This window comes from Cloeon dipterum, chromosome 1, assembly GCF_949628265.1.
Source record: "Cloeon dipterum chromosome 1, ieCloDipt1.1, whole genome shotgun sequence".
In the NCBI taxonomy this organism is placed as follows: domain Eukaryota; kingdom Metazoa; phylum Arthropoda; class Insecta; order Ephemeroptera; family Baetidae; genus Cloeon; species Cloeon dipterum.
Window position 1 is genome coordinate 29277415 of NC_088786.1, and position 18374 is coordinate 29295788.

Genomic DNA, 18374 nt, shown 5'->3' on the forward strand with positions numbered 1-18374 from the left:
CGAGCAGCGCTTGCTCTAGGTAGTATATACGGACACTTATCAGATAAGGCTTGATGAGATTATTAGGACACCATATTCGAGAGAGGTGACAGCGGGGAGCGGTACTCGCGGCCAGTCTTACAGTTGGCATACACGGCTAAAAAAGTGAAATCGCCAAATTGGAGCCCCAAGAGGTCAACGGGTTATGATGGTTCTGCAACGATTTGTGGCATTATGGCTCGTTCTCTCAGTTGTAGCGGTTTCAGGTAAAAAAGGTATAAAACGAGCTTTTCACGCAATGAATCGTTCATCCGTCGCTATAATATTGCTTACCATCTAAGCCGATAAGATTTTCTCATCGCGTTTTGTCCTTCACTATATGTTGTTCAGAAATATTTTTCATTCCATTTTCCAAGTTATTAGATAATTATCAAGCTATTTTTATTTAATATAAAAGTAATACCTTGCGATGCTTGAATACCCTAATATAATTGGATTAGCTTAACTATTAGTGAAGCTGTTCATTTTTTATGAAAAAAAGAAAACTAAAACAAAAAAATTGGCAGGCAGTAGACTGGGAGAAAAATGTGAATACGACAGTGACTGCGACGTCGCATATTCTTTCTGCAGAGGTCAACAAGAATGCATGTGCAAAAAAGGATTTGAACAAGGACCATCCAACGACCGATGTGTAGCGAGTAAGTATATACTGCGCAGCTCAGGTTTGATTATGTCCTCATTGCGTTAACTTGCGTGTTTTTTCCTAGACACTTTTCTTGGTAATAAGGCTGTTTAATATCAATTTAATTTATTTCACACTATTATATAGTTTCATTTAATGCACTATGACACATTTCATGGTGTACCATTCAGCGTACTAAACGAAAAATCCGACACGTTCTATCAATAAGTTCAGTCCTACTGAAAACTTTACCAAATTAAACATAAAATTGATGTCTGTAAACAAGAAATTTTCAAGTTATGCGTTCATTTATTTGCAGTTTGGCAAATACTCTTAAAATTTATCTTAAGTATTTGAATTAATTGTCTTGATGTTAGGGCTAAAGTCTTGTTAAATTGCAAACAGCGATTGGCGCGAAATGTGAGACGCACTATGATTGTGCCGGTCTGCCGAACTCTGGGTGCGAATTGGACATTTGCACTTGCCGCGAGGGTTTTGTGGCTCACTCAAGCGGACGCGAGTGTCTCAAGGGTGAGTTGCCTCTGACGAGCACTTAATTAGCCGGGACTAATTATTGCGATGATGTTGTAATTCGAATTTCAGTGGCCGCTCTGCACATGGATGTGTGTACAGAACAAGGTCAGTGCTCCTCAGCCTTTGGGGACCGCATGGAGTGTCGTGACAACAAGTGCCAGTGCATCCCCATGTTCCATTTTGCAGAAAACTTATGTATTAAGAGCAAAGGTTAGTAAAATGCCTAACTCTCTCCATTATTTTATTACTGGTTTCTGAAAATATATTTTACGGTTTGCTTTTAGTTTAATACTGAAATTTGATGTATCCAGCATCCAGCACATTGATATTATATTCTGAGGCAAATTAGTAATATGATTTGTTCGCATTCCACAGCTTTAGATGAGCAGTGTAGTAGCAGTAAAGAGTGCTATGTGAGTGAAAACGACGATGAGAACAAAAAGCTGGTGTGCACATCTGGAAGGTGTCAATGCATCATGGGTTATCACATGGCATTGGATCGCAGAACTTGCACAGGTTTTGTCCAAACTGAGTTAATTTCTACTCAAAACTAATTCAATCTCTTTATTGTAGATGGTGCTTCACAGATGAATTTGATGTCCCTCTTTGCGGCACTAATGCTTGGCATCACTCTCCAATTTTTCAACTAATTTAATGCCGAAATTTTAAATTTAATTTTATTAAGTTAGGGTTTAAGATGAATAAACTTCGCTATGTTTAATTTTAATCAATGAAGTATAAGTTTATTTTGGACTTACTTGATCAACTTTACAATGAAGAACTAGTTGTTAATCGTTTCACGAAGTAAGAACATGTGGAAAATAGTCTGAAGAAATCATGTGTTATCCAATTAAGATTCTTCAAAGTTTTAAAATAGATGCGTTAAACATTGCGACGGTAAAAAAATATAATCAATTAACCAACATTTTATAAACGACTTGCAATTACTGAAAACATATTGACCACCTACTCCTCTAAAAGAGCATTCTAAGAATCACTTCATTACATTAAATTACTGAGCTGAATTATTTCTTGTATGTTTCATCTCTCCTTAAAATATATTAAAAATCCAACTGCATAAGCGCCAAATAAGAGGATAGATCAATCGCTGGATTTGATTCATGGCAGCAAAAACGTTTGGAAACTACCGCATTTAAGGCCAAGAAGTGACTATCAGTTGAAGGAAATAAAGGTTTAAGGCCTCTTGGATTGATACAGTAGCTTGCTGGTTACAACTAAGGACAGAACTGAAGTTGAAGGACAAAAGCACATTCACTCACACACGTCTAGTGGGGACCGAGCTTTTTCACCAAATCATCACAAATGGTCACCAGCTCTTGGTTCTCTCGCTCCCTCATGCCAAGAGTTTCCACCAAAGTGTTATTGCGAGCTTTGAGCTGCGCGTTTTGCGCCTTCAGGGCGCTGATCTCCAATTCAGAAGACTTCACAAGAGCTTCGTTCTCCTTGGCAGCCCTGCAAAATGAATGAAAATGTGAAACACATGAGAATTCACTAGAATAGTTGAAAAGTTTGCAATAAATAATGTTCATCAATAGTCCATTTTTGTGTTTTATAAATTGGGTTTGTTGTCTCACTATTTTAAGGGACATTGCGACAAGGTACAAACCTATATCTCCAGCTGATTTATGAAAAGTTATGTTTTTGAGTTCATTTTTTGGCTCAATGCAATGCTCAACTCCATAGATGACTACAGGCAGAGATGAGCGACTTGGCAAATTTTAAGAATTGTTCAGAACAGTCTCCACTTTTATGTGTGTGAAACTTATTAACCTGTCAGTAAATTACAAAATATAACAAATTTTTAGTATTCTTTTGAAAAAAAAAATACTTAAAACACTTAAGGAAGATGGAAATTAAATAATTGTGCAAATCGTGATTATAAATCAGACTTACTGTTCCAATTTATCCTCAGCGTGAGTTTTAAGGATCATGTATTTCTTCTCTGCTTGTTTGATTTGCTCTTGGAACTGAAGGTTGGACTGCTTCAGAGTGTTCTCATTGGACTTGAACACTTCAATAGCACTTTTGGATCTTTCGTACTTTCTGTGGAGATCAGAAAAGGCGATTTCTGCTGCAGACAAGTCTGACTGAATAATGGCCAACTCGTCTGTCAGCTTCTGCTTCTCTTCCTGAGATTTTTCCATGGCTTTCTCCTTTTCAGCCAGGATTCGGGAAATCGTGTCTTCATACTCCTTCATTACCAAACTGCATTTCACAAAAATTAAGCATTACACAAAAAATTATTCGCATTAAATACCTCATTTGTTCTTCTGCTTCAGTCTTTTGTTTCAGCTTCGCTTGAAGGCTGCCTATGGTCTGCTCGTAGTCTTCAATCTGAGAAGTCATAAGCTTTTTCAGCTCCTCACTCTCCTTTTTATGCAAGACAATCATTTGCTGCAGAGCCTCCTTCTCCGCCTCTCTTTGCTGGTTTTCTTTTGATGCTGCTGTTGGCTGTACCACTTGCTGTAACTATAATTTTAATAAATTATGTATCCTGAATTCATAAATCGTGATTGGCTTACTGGCTCTTGCACAGGGGTTGCTATTTGGACTAAAGGACCCACGGCATGTCGACTGGTGAGTGGGGTATCTGACTTAGCTGTCGTTTTTGATGCAGCAGTTGGAGTATCAGAGATTTCCTCACTGAAATAATAGAATTTTCTTGGATCACGACACATTGAATAGGAATGATATAGCACATACGAAAAAAGCCAGGTATAAAAAAAATTATGATCAAGTACAAGTTTTTTCAATCAAGCATTTAGTTTTGTCTAAACAATCAATTTATTATATGTTGTTTGAATGGTTACTTATTCCAACATAATTATTGAAATTGAGATTTCTTTTCTGTAGTAGATAATTAAGTAGAAATATTTAAATTTGATCATTACAATTTGAAACAAACTGACAAGAATACAAACAAAATTCCAAAACAATATTGAGCATACCTTCGAGGGCTGGCCTCAATGCAGGGCGACAAGAAGACTTTTCTGTCGCGGTTGCCTACAAGTGGATCAAACTTGACATACAAAGATTCTCTTTCTAGTCTAGAAGCTGATGAGTCGTTTCCACCAAATTTGGACAGGAAATCAAATGCTGAAGGGTCTTTGAAGAGCTCTTCAGTGGCAGGAACAAATTGCTCGTCTTGCGAAGCAATATCCGGGCCAGCCTCGCTGTGGTTCATTTCTGCACCAGCAATTCCGGAGTCCATGCTGCGCATTAGCTTCATGGAGGCACTGTCTGTACTTTTACTCTGTGAAACAACATATTCATCTTCATGTGAGTGGAATAGGAAAAATAGAGAGGGAAATATACCCCACATTTGATTCTCTACAGACTAACAACCACAACTTAGGGATTCTTACCACATATGATATCAATAATTGAAAATAGAATGCATTGTGTGTGCATTGTTGGCAAACAAATAAAGAGAGGATAGATTGTTCCAAAAGAGTATTGGTTGTTAAAAAAGTTTGGGATATTTTGACACTGCTTTAGTTTACACAACTGATGAAGTTAGCAACCAAGCTCTAAAGTATTATTTCTCACTTTATATATGTATAGAGCATAAGGATAAAAAAATTGGTTTGGATATCAGTTTAATCCAGATAACAAGTTAATAAAATAGGAAAAATTGAAGCTGCTTGCGACTTAAGTTGAGAGTAAAAAAATATAATTATCAACTGTTACTTTTTTCAAAATATCAACTATCTAAACAGTGTGGTAATCTATGGTTATTTCCCTAAATGGAAAATGGCTCACCATGGACATTCTGCTAGACACAAGAACAGATTCAGCAGATAAATTCATAGTCTCTCTTGAGGGTGAGATTCCAACGCGAGCCTTAGACTTGAATGGGTCTTCTTCAAAATCAACGTTTCTTCCTGGGCTTGGTTTCCTGGGGCTGCGGGACCTTCTGGGAGGAGTTATAGGTGCCTCGTTGTCTGACATCTCAGCATTGATGTTACGTATTGAATCATTCAACACTTGACAGACCAGATCTGCGTCGGCAGCAATGCGTTCTTGAAGCTCGTTTGTCTCTTCAACCACTTGGGTGTCAACTTCGTCTTCAAGGTTTCTCTGCTGCTGCTTGCAAAGATCAAGTAGCTCGCTCAAAGAACCAGTTGATGTGATGAAAGGTTCCTTCTTTAAGGTTTCGACCTCTTTCTTTTCCTGGATGAAAACAGTTGCTGGGGCAATTTTACGCTCAACGACTGGTTTCTCTTCGGAGACCTCTTTTTCTGGTTGATCCAACTGTTTAAAAAGTTCTAAGAGAATTCCATATTTTAATGTTTTGACTTTAATTGAGAATTAAAATACTAGAGCTTACCTAATTTTACGACCTGGTCCTGTCTGTCAAGTTGACAGTCGATTTGCTCTTTGGCAAGTTCAAAGTCCTGAATCAAAGCCTCAGATGGCACAGATTCTGTGGAATCCAAACTGATCAAGTTTGGCTCTTCAAATGAGACCTCTCCAGAGAACTCAACACCTTTTTCTGGCTTATTAGACACTTCAGGATCTGCCACGACTTCGAGCTGTTCTGCTTGAACCTGGATGTATTAGGAATTATTTAAAACAATTGAAAATCAAATGATAGGCATTCTATTGAGATCTGAATGAGTAATTTGACCTACCTTTTCAGCATTCAAAGTCTCCAACAATGGTTCTTGTTCTTTTTGTGCTTCAACAGACTTGCACGTGTCTGGCTCTTCAAAATGATCAGATTCTTTTGGTACCTTAAGAGATTCTGATTCCTGGGGTTCCTCAACAAGTTCAGGCTCTTTGTGCTCAAAAGCTGTAGGTGCAACCTCTGGGTCTACCAGTTGCACTAGTTCTTCATTGGTTTCCTCCTTAGCAGACTCCTCTTCAACAGCACCTGATTCTTGAGTGCAAGGTTCCTCTAGTTCTTTTTCAGGTGCTGAAGCTACGCCTGTTTGCTGCTGTTTTGGCTCATCAAGAGACTCTAGCGTTGCAGGTGCCTCCTCAACAACCTTTTCTTGTGGAGCTTCAAGAACAGCTACAGGTGTCTCCTGCCGAGTTTCGGAGACCAGTTGCTCTTCAACAGCTTTAGTATCCTGCGACTTTTCCTCCTTGATTTCAGCAGTTTCTGTTTGTATGGCAGAAAGTTCGTTGACCTCGAGCAAGTTTTCAGACGCCTGATCTGTGTCTGAAAGTGCAACGATCACTTCTGGTACAACCGCACAAGAAATGTCCTCTGTAGCAACGAGTAGAGCAAGTTCATCACTTGTCACTGCTGATTCTTCTGTTGGAAATTCTACTTTGCTCTGTTTCTCAGCTTGAGATTCGGCTTTGTTTTCTAGCTCTGGTTCTGTTTCAAGTTCAGTTTTGCCTGGTTCCTCAGCTTGAGGCTCTGCTCCACTTTCTAGTTCAGCTTGAGGTTCAACTTCACTCGCTAGCTCAGCTGAAAGTACCTTATTATCTAGCTCAAGGAATTCAGTTTGTCCTTCTTGCTTAGCTGCGGGTTCCTCGGGTTTGATTGGACTCTCTACTTGTTGCTTTCCCTCAACAGGAGATACGATGTGTTCCTCTTTCTTCTCTGGCTCTACAAGTTTCTCAGGCTCTGCAAGTTCCTCAGGCTCAGAGATTTCCTCGACAACAAGCTCAACAGTGCTGTGGCCGTCTTCTGGTTGCTTTACTGTTTGGCTTGTGTGCTGAATAACCTCAACTAAACTAGCACTGAATGAGATATCACTTATTGATTCATCAGACAGCACTGTGGTGCAAGCAACAGATGAAGTATCTTCAGAGTGAAAAGCAGGTGATTTCTTAGAAACGTTTGGACTGTTTAAGTAGAGATTGGAGAGTTTGTTGGTTAAAGCGTCCAAGCCTAGCGACTCGTTGAGCTTCACTCCATTCTCTTCTTGGTCCTCTGTCTTCACAGCCTCATCTGCACTTTCATAGTCAAGGCTGTCTGTATCTGCAAAATTAATTAGGTTTATAGCCCATGCAGCAGCAGACTATACATACAAGGAAAAATCAATATAGATGACACGGAACCTAAAATAATTTTAAATGATTAACTCCTGTGATGAACAAGATTTGTTAACTGACCTTATAATCTCATTTTGTTGGCAGGTCAGTATGAATTGGAACAAACAATTCCTCAAGAGTATGTACGGGGCAAAATAGCAGCACCAAAATAAAGATCAATTTGAAACTATATTTGGCGATTTTATGAGCTATAATATATGGTTCATGCGGGACAGCATTCAATTTATTAAAGTTTGCTTTAGCCTAATTAAAGCAAGGAGTGCTAATTTGTAAGTCATTAACCGTTCATTTAAAATCAGGGACACATTAAATTTGGTGAATGCCGTTAAAATATTAAGTTTTGATTATTTGAATACTTCAAGATATGGTTGTATACAACAAAATAAATATTTTCCTTGTCTGAATTTTCCAATTTTAAAAATTTTGAATTACCTGCTGAGATTGGCCGGCTATGGTCTCCAGTTGCTGAGTTGAAGACCGCTTCAGATGCGGAGAGTGTGTTGAGACTGACAAAACTGGCCGAGTTGGTGTCTGTTAAAGCCTGCGACTGGTCTTCTTCCGCACTGCAATCAACCAAATTTAATAAGAAACTATTTACTGGGGGCAGGAGCGAATTAGTACCTGTTTTGAGATTTTTCTTCAGTTACAGCGAAATCTGGCTTTGGTGGTGTGCTAACAGGGTCTTCATTGAAGGATTTTGTTGTTACGGCTTCAATCGGTGAGCCCTGTCCACGCTCACAAAGATTTCCGTTCTGAAACACAAGATACTAATTTAAAATCCAACAAAATATTTTACAGATTTTAAATGATATTTATAAGTTACGATTTTTATGTTCGACTTTTACTTAAAAGAGCCTTCCCACCTTATTTTTCTTCAACCAAAAAAATATACAGGTTGTGTACAAACTAAAAAATTCAATAATACTGATAATTTCAAAATAGATTGATCCTCAAGCCACCTTCATAGCAATGAGAACAAAATTTGCAATAAAGAGCGTAACAGAAAACCGATTTGAAACTGCATTAATTTCATGATAATGTGTACACGACTGTATTAAATTATGCTGCCTTGTGCAGCTATGTATAAGCACCAGCCGTTAATTCTTCGGAATTTGCTGGACTTCCAAAGATTACAAATAAATATTCTTCTTTAAAAAAAAAAAAATTCTTGTTAATCAGATCTTCGTTATGAAAACTCTTTGAAAACGTAGCTTTTTTGAGAAATTGCCAGCAATATTTCTGAGACGCGTGTGCAGTCTGCGACACTTTTTTGTTCTTGCTCATCTGCCATAAAGAGGAAAAGGCCGATCATAACTTGCCCTGCATGCTCAAGAGTGAGCAGCGAGAGCATTTCAAGAATTCATGATTAGGCAGAGGAGCTCATTCTCAAGGTTTACGAGGGCATTAAAACTATCAAATCTGCCAAACAGGCGCAAACAAGGCGTATTATTAGAGGAGGAAGTTTAGACGCAGTACCAACGCTGTCAACTGGCAAATTCAATGATAAAAGAGCAGATTAAAAATAGCCTTGTTCTCTTTAATTCCCAGCTCAAGCGACAACTCACCTCACACCCTTCTGAATTTAATTTGTGATCAAGACGCGCTCCCTAAATCGATCCTCCGATCTTTCAGATAAAAAAAACATGAAACCTTTGACCCAGTTGTGCTTAAGATTAAGCCATTTGCATAATTATCCCTTGTACCTTAGTGGGTGTTTTGAAAAGTTTGGTCAAGAAATCCATTTCCGAGCGTACAGACGAACAAAAATGAGCGGCTCGCGAGCCACACGTATGTACACGCAACACTCACTGACACAGACTGACCATCAGAGCGGCCTGAAATAAATCCACGAGCAAAGCAGCAGCTCACTAGAGCAATCTCGTGTCGGTTGAGCCGCACGACGACGGCGCACCAGCTACAGCCACACGTCACAATACGGTAGCGGATAGAAATGAGCCAAGAAGTGTGATGTTAAACTCAACACGGTTTAGCTTATCAGAGCTCATTATAGCTAATTGTCAGTCAGTCATCAAGCACCTTCAATTGATGGGTTTTTAACTTGAGAGTGAGAATAATGTCTATTTGCTTTGCTTTGAATACTCTGCCTTTTCAACGATTTTCGGTACTTGTAATGATAGAATTTGCGAGTTCTTGAAGAGATAAGATAAATAATGTTCTAGTTTGTAAGATTTTTTTCTATTATTAGTTACAAAATTACCGAAAATCGTTGATATGGCAGAATGAGCTACATTGGTAGAAAATTTCAACTTAAAATCTAACAGATCATATTTCAAATGAGGTTACTGCCCTAAAGAGAATTAGTTAAGCTGCGTTTTGATTATCACAAATTTTCCCAGCCCAGGAAACACCCACGGACGATTATGTCTTGTTTGATTTTATCTAGAGGACCCTGAGGAGAAATCGGTTGTTTTTTGCTGCACCAGTTTGCCCACGTGATACGACCACGCACCACTGTTCTCTTAAGCAACTGAGCAGCATCCATGAGCGTGCGACCTTTTTGGTCACCTTGGCCAAAGAAATTGAGTGAACGAGTAACTTAGAAATTTGCACCTAACACTAAACAACTCAACAAACTGTAGAATAACGTTTCAAATTTAAATGAAGGAAGAATCTGTCAACTCGGTTTCAAAGACTCAATGTTGATCTAGACAAACGTGAAATAAAAAAGTAATATTTAACTCTGCCACAAATTCTAAGACAAAAAGAGCAAACTCGATTTTTTGTTTAAAATATATTATAGTGGAATTTCCAGAATTTAAGAGAAATTGAGGAATGAATAGATCAGTAAAAATCACGTTTTATTTTGACTGCATTGAGAAATACGTGCGGCGTGCCGCGGAGCGACGACGTATAGACAGAGGGTATTGATCTAGCGGCTGTCGCGTCGGTTACTCGCAGTCAGTTTGAAAAGACCCAAACACACATGCCGCGAATGCCAATTGTGTATTGCCATATCCTAATCAGACCGACACCAAGTGCATTTCCTTTGTGACGACTGACTAACGGACGTGGCAAATATTGAAATTTTATAATCCAATGCGGGATTTAGATCTAGGATTATCGCCACTGAAATAAACCTGATCTAGATTAGAAAGGAAAAAGCGAATCGCACGGTGTATTGGAGGATCAAATTTAAAACCAGATTTGCCAGCATCAGATTAGAACGTGAGAAATCAACAGACGTGTGCAAATACAAATCACGAAAACTTATAAACTAAATAATAAACTATATAACTTAAAATTCCAACGATTAATTTATTTCTTCGTGCTGAAAAAGATCAGGATACAAAATTGACTGTTGACTGGCGAAATGGCTCAATAGGCCCTGTTTAAAAAAGGGCAAGCCTTCTACATTAAATTCGTGACGTCGCAAATTATTGATTAGTCTGTGGCTGCGAAAGGAGCAAAGTGCGCAGTGAAACACCATTAGCAAGGTGCAAGAAGACTTTATCAAGGGCTAAGATGGGTAAAATTTACAGCAAGGTGGCTGGCTGCTGACATGAATTAACACCCTGTCAAGAAATTAAGGGTACGGAAAACTCACGAGGCAGTCCTTGCTGGCACGATGCAGAGCATTGCCCATTTTGGCTCGCGGGGTGCATCACACCTGGACCAATTAACGACAGGGAAAGGTGCATCTTCGGCGAACAGTTATTGAATCAGTGTGTCGGCACGGGGGTCAAGGACACCGAGGAGACACACGCCCACGCAGCACGGCAACGACTGACGACAGTGGCCTGGGCTGCGACGGACCCTGAGCACAATTTCGACGGGCGCATGCGTCCCCTCATGTGTTTCGGTTTGCTTTTTTTGCTAATGATGAATTTGCACAACTGTGTTGGCACATTTCAATACAGCGCCTGTTTATTTAAAATAAATCGTTGGATCTTGGAATTTGGGTTTCGTCAAAATATTATACAACCCGATAATTTAGTCTAAATGGATTTTTTAATTAAAAGATCTGGTTGTTAAAAAGATCTATATATAGTTCTTCAAGTCGCAAAAAACGTAACTCAAGGTCAACGCAGCTGAAAGACTGCTGTATCAGATAATATTTTATTCTGTCGTTGGAGTCAATTAGTGGACAATTAACTTCAAGAAAGTTTTCAAAATATTATTTAGTGAATTAGAAAAACTGTTTGTTATACCTCGTACCACACGTCTAGAACACATAGTCTTTTTACCTTTTTGAATGTGGCTTTGGCTACTTTAATGCACCAGATGATAATAGTTGTGATTATTATATATATACAAAGCACAGCTAACATCTTTACACTCTCGTTCTGATAGGTGCTGGCCTGAAAAATAATTTGTTTTGTACATACTGTTCGATTTAAAGCTTTGTTTCAAGTCAAGGCGTGGCACAAAACAATAATTTTTATACGCGGGATTGGGACATTTCCCCTCTGTTAAGGTTGTCCATAATTCCTTTTTTTTCTTTGAACTGGAGTAACCTCTATTTTTAAATCCCTTTTTAATGAGGCACCGTTGATTTGTACTTCTCATTCGTTTGGACGTGCTATGTGATTTCACAACATTTTATTAGTTCCTAGATGGTAACAGGAAAGGAGAGAGAAACGTAAATAAACAAGCGGTTGCCTTCTTCTGCGGCTCAACCAACTTGGATCGTCCAGCGCCGGCGAAAGATAAATAAATTCCGCCGCCCACGCATTCAAACGAGATCGTTTAAGTAACTTTGACATCTGTTTGCTTAAGGCGTTAAAATACCCCCGAATTTTCCACTAAAAGCCCGATTTACCGTGAAACAAAATTTGCATGCATAATTTGCAGCGGCGTGTTTTTTCTCCTTTTTTTCATCACGCACTTGCTGTTTCTTCGTGCGAGAACAATGAGAAAAAAATAACGGGACTCAATCCTTCAGCTTCCTCTCAACCGAATATCGCTCAGTCACAGCCTCCATTTCCTCTATTCGCAGCTCTACTCGGAGGATCTACAACGAAACCTGTATCCAGGTAAAAGTTGTACTTTCATTCCAATTCAAATCAAATTGATCTATATCTTTAATGTCGTCATATATTCAATTTAAATTAATACAGAAGACCTGCGGCTTGTAAATGCTTTTAAGTGATTTACCTGGAAGGTCTCAGACCTTCATTTCTAAAAAATAATAAGCCGCTAAAAGGGTGTAATTCGATTCACTATACGCCTTTGACCGAAGCTGTATAGTTATTTTGTAATAGACCGATCGAACGGCTGTGCGAAAAGGGCAAAAACCAGAGCGTCGGCGTTTATCTAGCCCCAGTAGAGAGCGGAAGTTTTGCACGCTTAGGGCGAAAAAGGTAAAAGGGTGTTACTCACGGGAGCGGTGTCTCACTCATTAGGTGCGAATGTCTCAAAATTCAGCGAGAAAACAACAATGCCCGCAAGTGTCACACGCACTGTCTATCTCGGGGCGAACCCAGCCCACTGAACCGTTTCTCCAGTTTCCAGACACCTTCTGGTCGGGTTGCGAACTAACACGACTCTCCGACCGCCACGCAACCTGTCGTGGGGAGACGAGAACCGGCCAGGGGTTGCAAAATAAGGGATGGTATTTTCGCAGCCGAAAATCAATAGCGCAGTCAGCGAAGCAATTTTGGCGCTTTGAAAAGTGAGTAATATAGGCACTTAACTTTTAATTGAACTAATTGGCGCTTGTTTCGTGAATTAAGTTGTTAAATTAGTTGTACCGGCGAATTTAAAATCAACTTTTCAGTTTTATAAAGGGGCTGAGAAATAATATTGCACATTTTATGTTTTACGGAAGACAAGATAAAACATTTCGGTGGCTCAAAATCAGTATTTTTGCAAAAAAATAATAATTTTTTAAACAAAATTACCTCATAAGTGTTATTCTTCTCCTGCAGAGCTTTCCGTGCCAATGGCAAAATTGGCTGCTTGCCAGTAACTGATAAAAGAGACTTTGCACTTGCAGCTACGATTGGCACTGTGTTCTCTGTGTCTTCCATTTCTTAATCTGTGAATCATTGAAGAAAATATTAGTTAACACTTTGCAAAAAATTGTAATTGAGCAAATAAAAATCTAATCAAAAGAAAAAAGAGACAATGATTCAAGATTCAAATAGCAACCATTTTTATTGCATTAAGTCTTAATAGTCATCACATAAAATATTTTCATCTGACTCTAATAGTTCGAAAATATTCTTCAACTCGGATTTAATTTCACTTGAGCAGCCAGGGTTTTGCAACAAAGTCACTAAATAACTAGGCAAGGACTTCGGCTCAGACTGGTAGCCTCTGCAGTCTGGATCGTGGCACTTTCTGTAGTAATTTAACTGAGTCAAATTCACAATCAACATGCTCTTATTACTCTTGTGAACTCGGCCAACATTTCCGCAGAAGGCAGGTCCTTGGCTATCGTAGATCAGGCAGTTACTGTCTTTAAAGTAAACCCAAGTCCGGATCCCCTCAACTTCCATCTCCCCTCGTACGAATTGGTCCACGTCAGGAAAGGGCGATGGCAATTTACTAGACGAACTGTTTGCATGCACTTTCGGAGCTTTGGCCAACCGAGTGATTACTCCATCACTTGCTTCCAAATAGGGCAGATCCATCAAAAACTTTTCACTGTTAGAGATGAGTGAGGCGTGGAAAATGAACTCTTCTCTTAGCTTTGAGTCATTGATTGGGGGTTTGAATTGGTTTTCTTTGCTGACCTTCAGAGGCGCATTCTTGTGGGGCTTGGTGGAGCAATACAGTCGGAAATGCCGGTTCTTAGTGTAAACACTTTCATCACAGAATAGCACCAAATCACCGTGTCTGTTCTTCACAAAGAGCTTTTTCACATCATCACTCGAGATTCCGTATTGCTCACTGATTTGATCGTTCCAACATCTGATCGTGTTGCAAACGTCTCTCACTAGGACGCCTACAACATAGTTGTTGGCAAAGTGGCAAAGTTGATTTTGTAAAATCAAGTGTCGGCTAAACTTTATCTCTGTGGTGGAGTCCAAGTCAAGTATTTCTTCTCGCGTCACTAAAATCGAGTACTGCTGCTTGATTTTAGCGGTGATCAACCTGATGAAAATTTCCACCATATCTGGGCCGTTGCTCTCAGGGTTAAGCCGCCTGTCAAACTCAAGGTCTAGATAAAGCTTGCATGGCGTGAACTCTGGAATGACTTCATATGAGCACCTCTGGTGCGGCTCCTTCAGCTGGTCGTGGAGCCAAAATTCGCGAGGGTGAGTGACGAGAAATTGTCTTGTGCCAGTACCACCTGCGTGAAAGACGAAGGTCTTGAGACCGTTTCCCCTGGCCTGGGCAAACGCTAGGGCTTCATCTTGTCGGTCGAACACTTTCCAAGTCCTCGAGTTTTCTAGCAATGAGCCAGGTCTGTTTTTCAGAAGCAACCGACGGTCCAGCGGCTTTGGTGTTTCCAGTTCTTTGTAGGCAGAGGGGCTGTCACCATAAAACGAATCGGAGGGGATTGATTGGAACATGACGTTAAAGCCCTGAAAGTAAAAATAATCAGAGTCATGCTCGATTCGAGTTAAATTTTAATTTCTCACCGTTGCAAGCAATGTTTGTTTTCATTCCTATAAAATCACATAATGTACGCTATGGCAAATGGCAACATTCAGCGTTCAGCATGGGATTCTTCAATGACCACAACATTCTGATGACAAGGAATGTGTCATGAAGTAGACGTAATCATTACATCGAGCCAATTTAACTTTATGTTATGTAGTCGAGCAGCCGGTAACAATTTCAAATATTTCCAACAGACAAAATAAATGCCATCGAATTCAAATAATGGAAAAGTCACAGTATTCGCCGCCGAGTTACAGTTTTCGCCACCCCTACTTCAACATGGGATTCTCATAAGAACTGGCGAGATGTGTAACCCGGCAGAAACTGTAACTTTATATTATATCATACCATACATTTTTTAACACAAAGCTGAACGAAAACATAAGTCAATATATAAGGAAAAATAAACTTACATTCAATAACAAAATGGTAGACTTCGAATAAATTGTCTCGGCTATTAGCCCAAAACGGATGAAAGTTGAGTTCGTTCTTTCCCAATGCAGAAGTTATGTAATTTAAATTCCAACCAAATCACTTTCAACTGTAGGGTGTCTCGGACTGATCAGTTGTGTGTTTGAATAAGATGAAACATCACAGAGCCGCGCTCTGATTGGCTCAACGGGGTTTTACCGGTAACGGAGGCACTGGCTCTGATTGGTTGAGTTATTTTAATTTTCTTACTTGCTCCTCAAATTTTGCCAATTTTACCAAAAACCTGGACTTAGAATGAATCTTTTATAATTTTAAGCAAAGATTATGTAGTGAATTTGATTAAAAAGTAAAGAAAGTAAACTATTCACGTGTGCCAGCGCAATCAATTGTTTTATGGCGCGAAGACCACGATGCGTTAGCTGTGTTGATGCATGAATGCGCCTCTGGTGCGCCGGCCAACGCCGTAATTCTGATAATAATTAAATAATCAATTAGAGGGGAGGCCAGGGAGCCTGCAGTGCAAATTATTTTCTTCGTACTTTTTATGCTTGCAGCCTATGGCAACCGCATGCTATCAAATCAAGACACTTTTTAGTCCTCTTGGTTATTGGTTTTATTATTTAACTAAATTAAATTTATGCCCTTATTTTAAAGCCAAATTTGTCTCCTACATGGACAATTTTTAATTATGATTAATAAGAAACGGTTAAAAATAGAAATGATAAAAATTAAATGATTTGATTTCAGATACTACACCGCGATGCCCAAAGACATTGAAATTGTTTGCGGTCGCTACATAGGAGACGACCAACCATGCTTCGTCATTGCAGAAATCGGGCAAAATCACCAGGGAGATATTGAAATTGCGAAGCAACTTATCAAAACTGCAAAGGTATGAGGAATTAGGAATAATTTGCATACTTTACTATATCTTACAATAAAAAAATATAAATATTAGTTTGATAAATCCAAAAACCAGATCAAAAATGCAATAAGAGCGTAGATTGTGAAAATTCAGTAGTTACTATAATTGTTTTATACATATTCAGTTTTAAATGACAATTCTAATTATTAATCGTTTCAAAATCTAAATTGTGATTTTAGGAATGTGGAGCTGACTGCGTAAAACTTCAAAAGAGTTGTCTCAAGGAAAAATTCACCACTGGGGCTTTATCTAGAATTTATGAAGGACCAAACTCCTGGGGAAAAACATACGGAGAACACAAGGAACACTTAGAATTCAATATCAAACAAATCAAAGAACTGCAGGACTATGCTGAGAAAATCGTTGGCATCCCATTTACTGCTTCAGCTATGGACTGGGTAACGCTTTAAAATAGTTTTAATAAATTATTTCACAGTTTTATCGGTGTATGATCTTGTATACTAAAATGTTTTCAACCTTTCATAAAGGTCTCCGCGGACGAGCTAGAATCACTGGACGTACCATTTATTAAAATTGGCTCAGGGGACACTGACAACTTCCCTCTACTTGAGCACGTTGCAAAAAAGAAGAGGAATTTAGTTTTGTCAACAGGTAATTACGAAAAATAAAATCTACAACAATGTTTTGACAGTTTAATGTAAATAACTTGATTTTAAAGGTATGCAGGAGCTATGGGTGGTCGAGGAGGCTTATAATATTATTACAAAACACTTGGCAAGTTTTGTTATGCTGCAATGCACATCCGCGTACCCGACGCCACCGAGTGAAGCAAATTTAAGAGTTATGGAGGACTACCGAGCCAGATTTCCAAAAGCGCACATTGGTCTTTCGTGTCACGAGGATGGCATAGCAATCTCTATTGCAGCTGTTGCCCTGGGTGCCAAGGTATTGAAGGAAATGAGATTTACTTTAGTTGCCAGATATTTAAGTTGTAGCTTTCATTCCCTTAAATTTAAAATTGAATGTTCCAAAATAACATATTTAAAAAAGATTAATTACAAAAAATATATATTTTTCTTAAAAAAAAAATCAATAGTAATACTAATCAATTGTGATGTGGCTAAAAAATTAAACAGATGAAGGTAAAAATCTGGTAAATAACTGGAAAATAATAAAAATAATCACCACGTTATCTCTGTTATTAACGATTGCTACAAAATAAATTTAAAATCATCATCTTTGAAGGATTTTTTTACTTTCAGGTCTTGGAAAGACACATAACTTTAAGTAAGACTCTGCGGGGAAGCGACCATGCCTGTTCATTGGAGCCCCAAGGCTTACGTGATTTAATTCAAGCTGTGAGATGTGTGGAAGTTGCGATGGGCAGTCCGCAAAAGTCATTTCTCCAGTGCGAGTTGCCTTGCAAGCAAAAACTTGGAAAAAGTTTAGTTGCCTCAAAGTCTCTGTCGAAAGGGACAAAACTCAACCCTGAGAGGGATATTTGCATAAAGGTTTCAGAGCCGCAGGGTATTCCTGCTAGCCAATACTACTTGGTCAAAGATTGTATTTTGTTAAAAAATATAAATATAGACGAGCCAATCATGGCATCTGACGTGGAAAGAGTCCACAATGACGATGACTCAATTAAAAACTTAAGCATCCATTGATTGGGATTTTTAATTTAAAACAGGGTGAAAATTTTTCCTTTTTTATATTTTAAACTTCCGTGGATCTATCAAATCCCAAAAATAGCGGTATATTAGGACAAATAAGTAAAAAGTAATAAATGGAGCAGTATAAATGTTGTGTATAAACTTGTAGTAAAGTATGACGAATTGGTGTTCCTGCATTTGATTTCGTGATGCATGGCAATGGTTTTTAAAAATGCAAAACCAACTAAGTTTTATAAATTTTGTAAACTTTGCAAATAAACAACATTTATTTAAAGTACCACAATATGAAATAGTGTTAATTCTTTATACTTACTTTGCATGTTCACAGTTTTGCTTTTAGAGTATTTATCGTATTTATTGCAAGCTGTAATTGTGCGTGAAATTGTGAAAAATGGAAAATGTTCGAGATATTCGAAAATACATTCATTTTTATACAAGATGGCAATATATATATTTGGACGAAAAAGGTTTATGAGGGTTTTTTTAGCAAAATATTGAAGATTATATATATTATGTACCTAAAAAGCAAGATTTTTCGTCTAAATACGCTAAATACCCTAAATACACGAGACTCGTGAGAGAC

At 38.5% G+C, this 18374-nt stretch overlaps 4 protein-coding genes across 11 annotated transcripts; 2 read left to right on the forward strand and 2 right to left on the reverse strand.

Moving 5' to 3' along the window:
- The first annotated feature begins 50 nt into the window (after positions 1–50).
- On the forward strand, positions 51–1922 carry LOC135944704 (multiple epidermal growth factor-like domains protein 6). Of its 2 annotated transcripts, none has more exons than XM_065491961.1 (6): positions 51–245; positions 546–677; positions 1067–1192; positions 1265–1405; positions 1571–1711; positions 1769–1922. In XM_065491961.1, exons 1-6 carry the CDS (start codon positions 185–187, stop codon positions 1843–1845), a joined length of 678 nt encoding a protein of 225 aa, XP_065348033.1. In that variant the 5' UTR covers positions 51–184; the 3' UTR covers positions 1846–1922. The 2 variants fall into 2 exon arrangements, with proteins under 2 accessions (XP_065348033.1, XP_065347947.1); XM_065491875.1 differs by having other exon boundaries at positions 52–254.
- tacc (transforming acidic coiled-coil protein) lies at positions 1912–13226 on the reverse strand. Of its 5 annotated transcripts, none has more exons than XM_065491087.1 (11): positions 13090–13226; positions 7850–7980; positions 7661–7791; positions 5851–7154; positions 5547–5766; positions 4979–5484; positions 4165–4469; positions 3739–3859; positions 3474–3679; positions 3110–3421; positions 1912–2668 (listed from the first exon to the last, which is right to left on the reverse strand). In XM_065491087.1, exons 1-11 carry the CDS (start codon positions 13216–13218, stop codon positions 2482–2484), a joined length of 3552 nt encoding a protein of 1183 aa, XP_065347159.1. In that variant the 5' UTR covers positions 13219–13226; the 3' UTR covers positions 1912–2481. The 5 variants fall into 5 exon arrangements, with proteins under 5 accessions (XP_065347159.1, XP_065347087.1, XP_065347313.1 ...); XM_065491015.1 differs by having other exon boundaries at positions 3474–3685; XM_065491241.1 differs by lacking the exon at positions 13090–13226 and adding an exon at positions 10794–10969 and having other exon boundaries at positions 3474–3685.
- Positions 12011–18074, forward strand: NANS (N-acetylneuraminic acid synthase). 2 transcript variants are annotated; one of them, XM_065491540.1, is made up of 6 exons: positions 12011–12222; positions 15980–16124; positions 16337–16555; positions 16646–16769; positions 16837–17063; positions 17381–18074. In XM_065491540.1, exons 1-6 carry the CDS (start codon positions 12026–12028, stop codon positions 17783–17785), a joined length of 1317 nt encoding a protein of 438 aa, XP_065347612.1. In that variant the 5' UTR covers positions 12011–12025; the 3' UTR covers positions 17786–18074. The 2 variants fall into 2 exon arrangements, with proteins under 2 accessions (XP_065347612.1, XP_065347530.1); XM_065491458.1 differs by lacking the exon at positions 12011–12222 and adding an exon at positions 12550–12860.
- On the reverse strand, positions 13320–15360 carry LOC135944581 (DNA-directed primase/polymerase protein-like). Of its 2 annotated transcripts, XM_065491664.1 has the most exons (3): positions 15214–15360; positions 14779–14885; positions 13320–14721 (listed from the first exon to the last, which is right to left on the reverse strand). In XM_065491664.1, exon 3 carries the CDS (start codon positions 14707–14709, stop codon positions 13360–13362), a length of 1350 nt encoding a protein of 449 aa, XP_065347736.1. In that variant the 5' UTR covers positions 14710–14721; positions 14779–14885; positions 15214–15360; the 3' UTR covers positions 13320–13359. The 2 variants fall into 2 exon arrangements, with proteins under 2 accessions (XP_065347736.1, XP_065347821.1); XM_065491749.1 differs by lacking the exon at positions 14779–14885 and having other exon boundaries at positions 15214–15356.
- Positions 18075–18374: the final 300 nt, after the last annotated feature.

Excerpts from the sequence above, each read along its gene's own strand:
- LOC135944704 (XM_065491875.1), top strand. The coding sequence starts at position 185 with ATGATGGTTCTGCAACGATTTGTGGCATTATGGCTCGTTCTCTCAGTT. Across the intron at positions 678-1,066 it reads CAACGACCGATGTGTAGCGA|CGATTGGCGCGAAATGTGAG; the intron begins GTAAGTATATAC and ends AATTGCAAACAG. Across the intron at positions 1,712-1,768 it reads GGATCGCAGAACTTGCACAG|ATGGTGCTTCACAGATGAAT; the intron begins GTTTTGTCCAAA and ends TCTTTATTGTAG.
- NANS (XM_065491458.1), top strand. The coding sequence starts at position 12,598 with ATGTCTCAAAATTCAGCGAGAAAACAACAATGCCCGCAAGTGTCACAC. Across the intron at positions 12,861-15,979 it reads CAATTTTGGCGCTTTGAAAA|ATACTACACCGCGATGCCCA; the intron begins GTGAGTAATATA and ends ATTTGATTTCAG. Across the intron at positions 16,556-16,645 it reads CTGCTTCAGCTATGGACTGG|GTCTCCGCGGACGAGCTAGA; the intron begins GTAACGCTTTAA and ends CCTTTCATAAAG.
- tacc (XM_065491015.1), bottom strand. The coding sequence starts at position 13,218 with ATGGAAGACACAGAGAACACAGTGCCAATCGTAGCTGCAAGTGCAAAG. Across the intron at positions 7,981-13,089 it reads AGAAGAATAACACTTATGAG|AACGGAAATCTTTGTGAGCG; the intron begins GTAATTTTGTTT and ends CTTGTGTTTCAG. Across the intron at positions 3,422-3,473 it reads GAAGCAGAAGAACAAATGAG|TTTGGTAATGAAGGAGTATG; the intron begins GTATTTAATGCG and ends TGTGAAATGCAG.
- LOC135944581 (XM_065491664.1), bottom strand. The coding sequence starts at position 14,709 with ATGTTCCAATCAATCCCCTCCGATTCGTTTTATGGTGACAGCCCCTCT.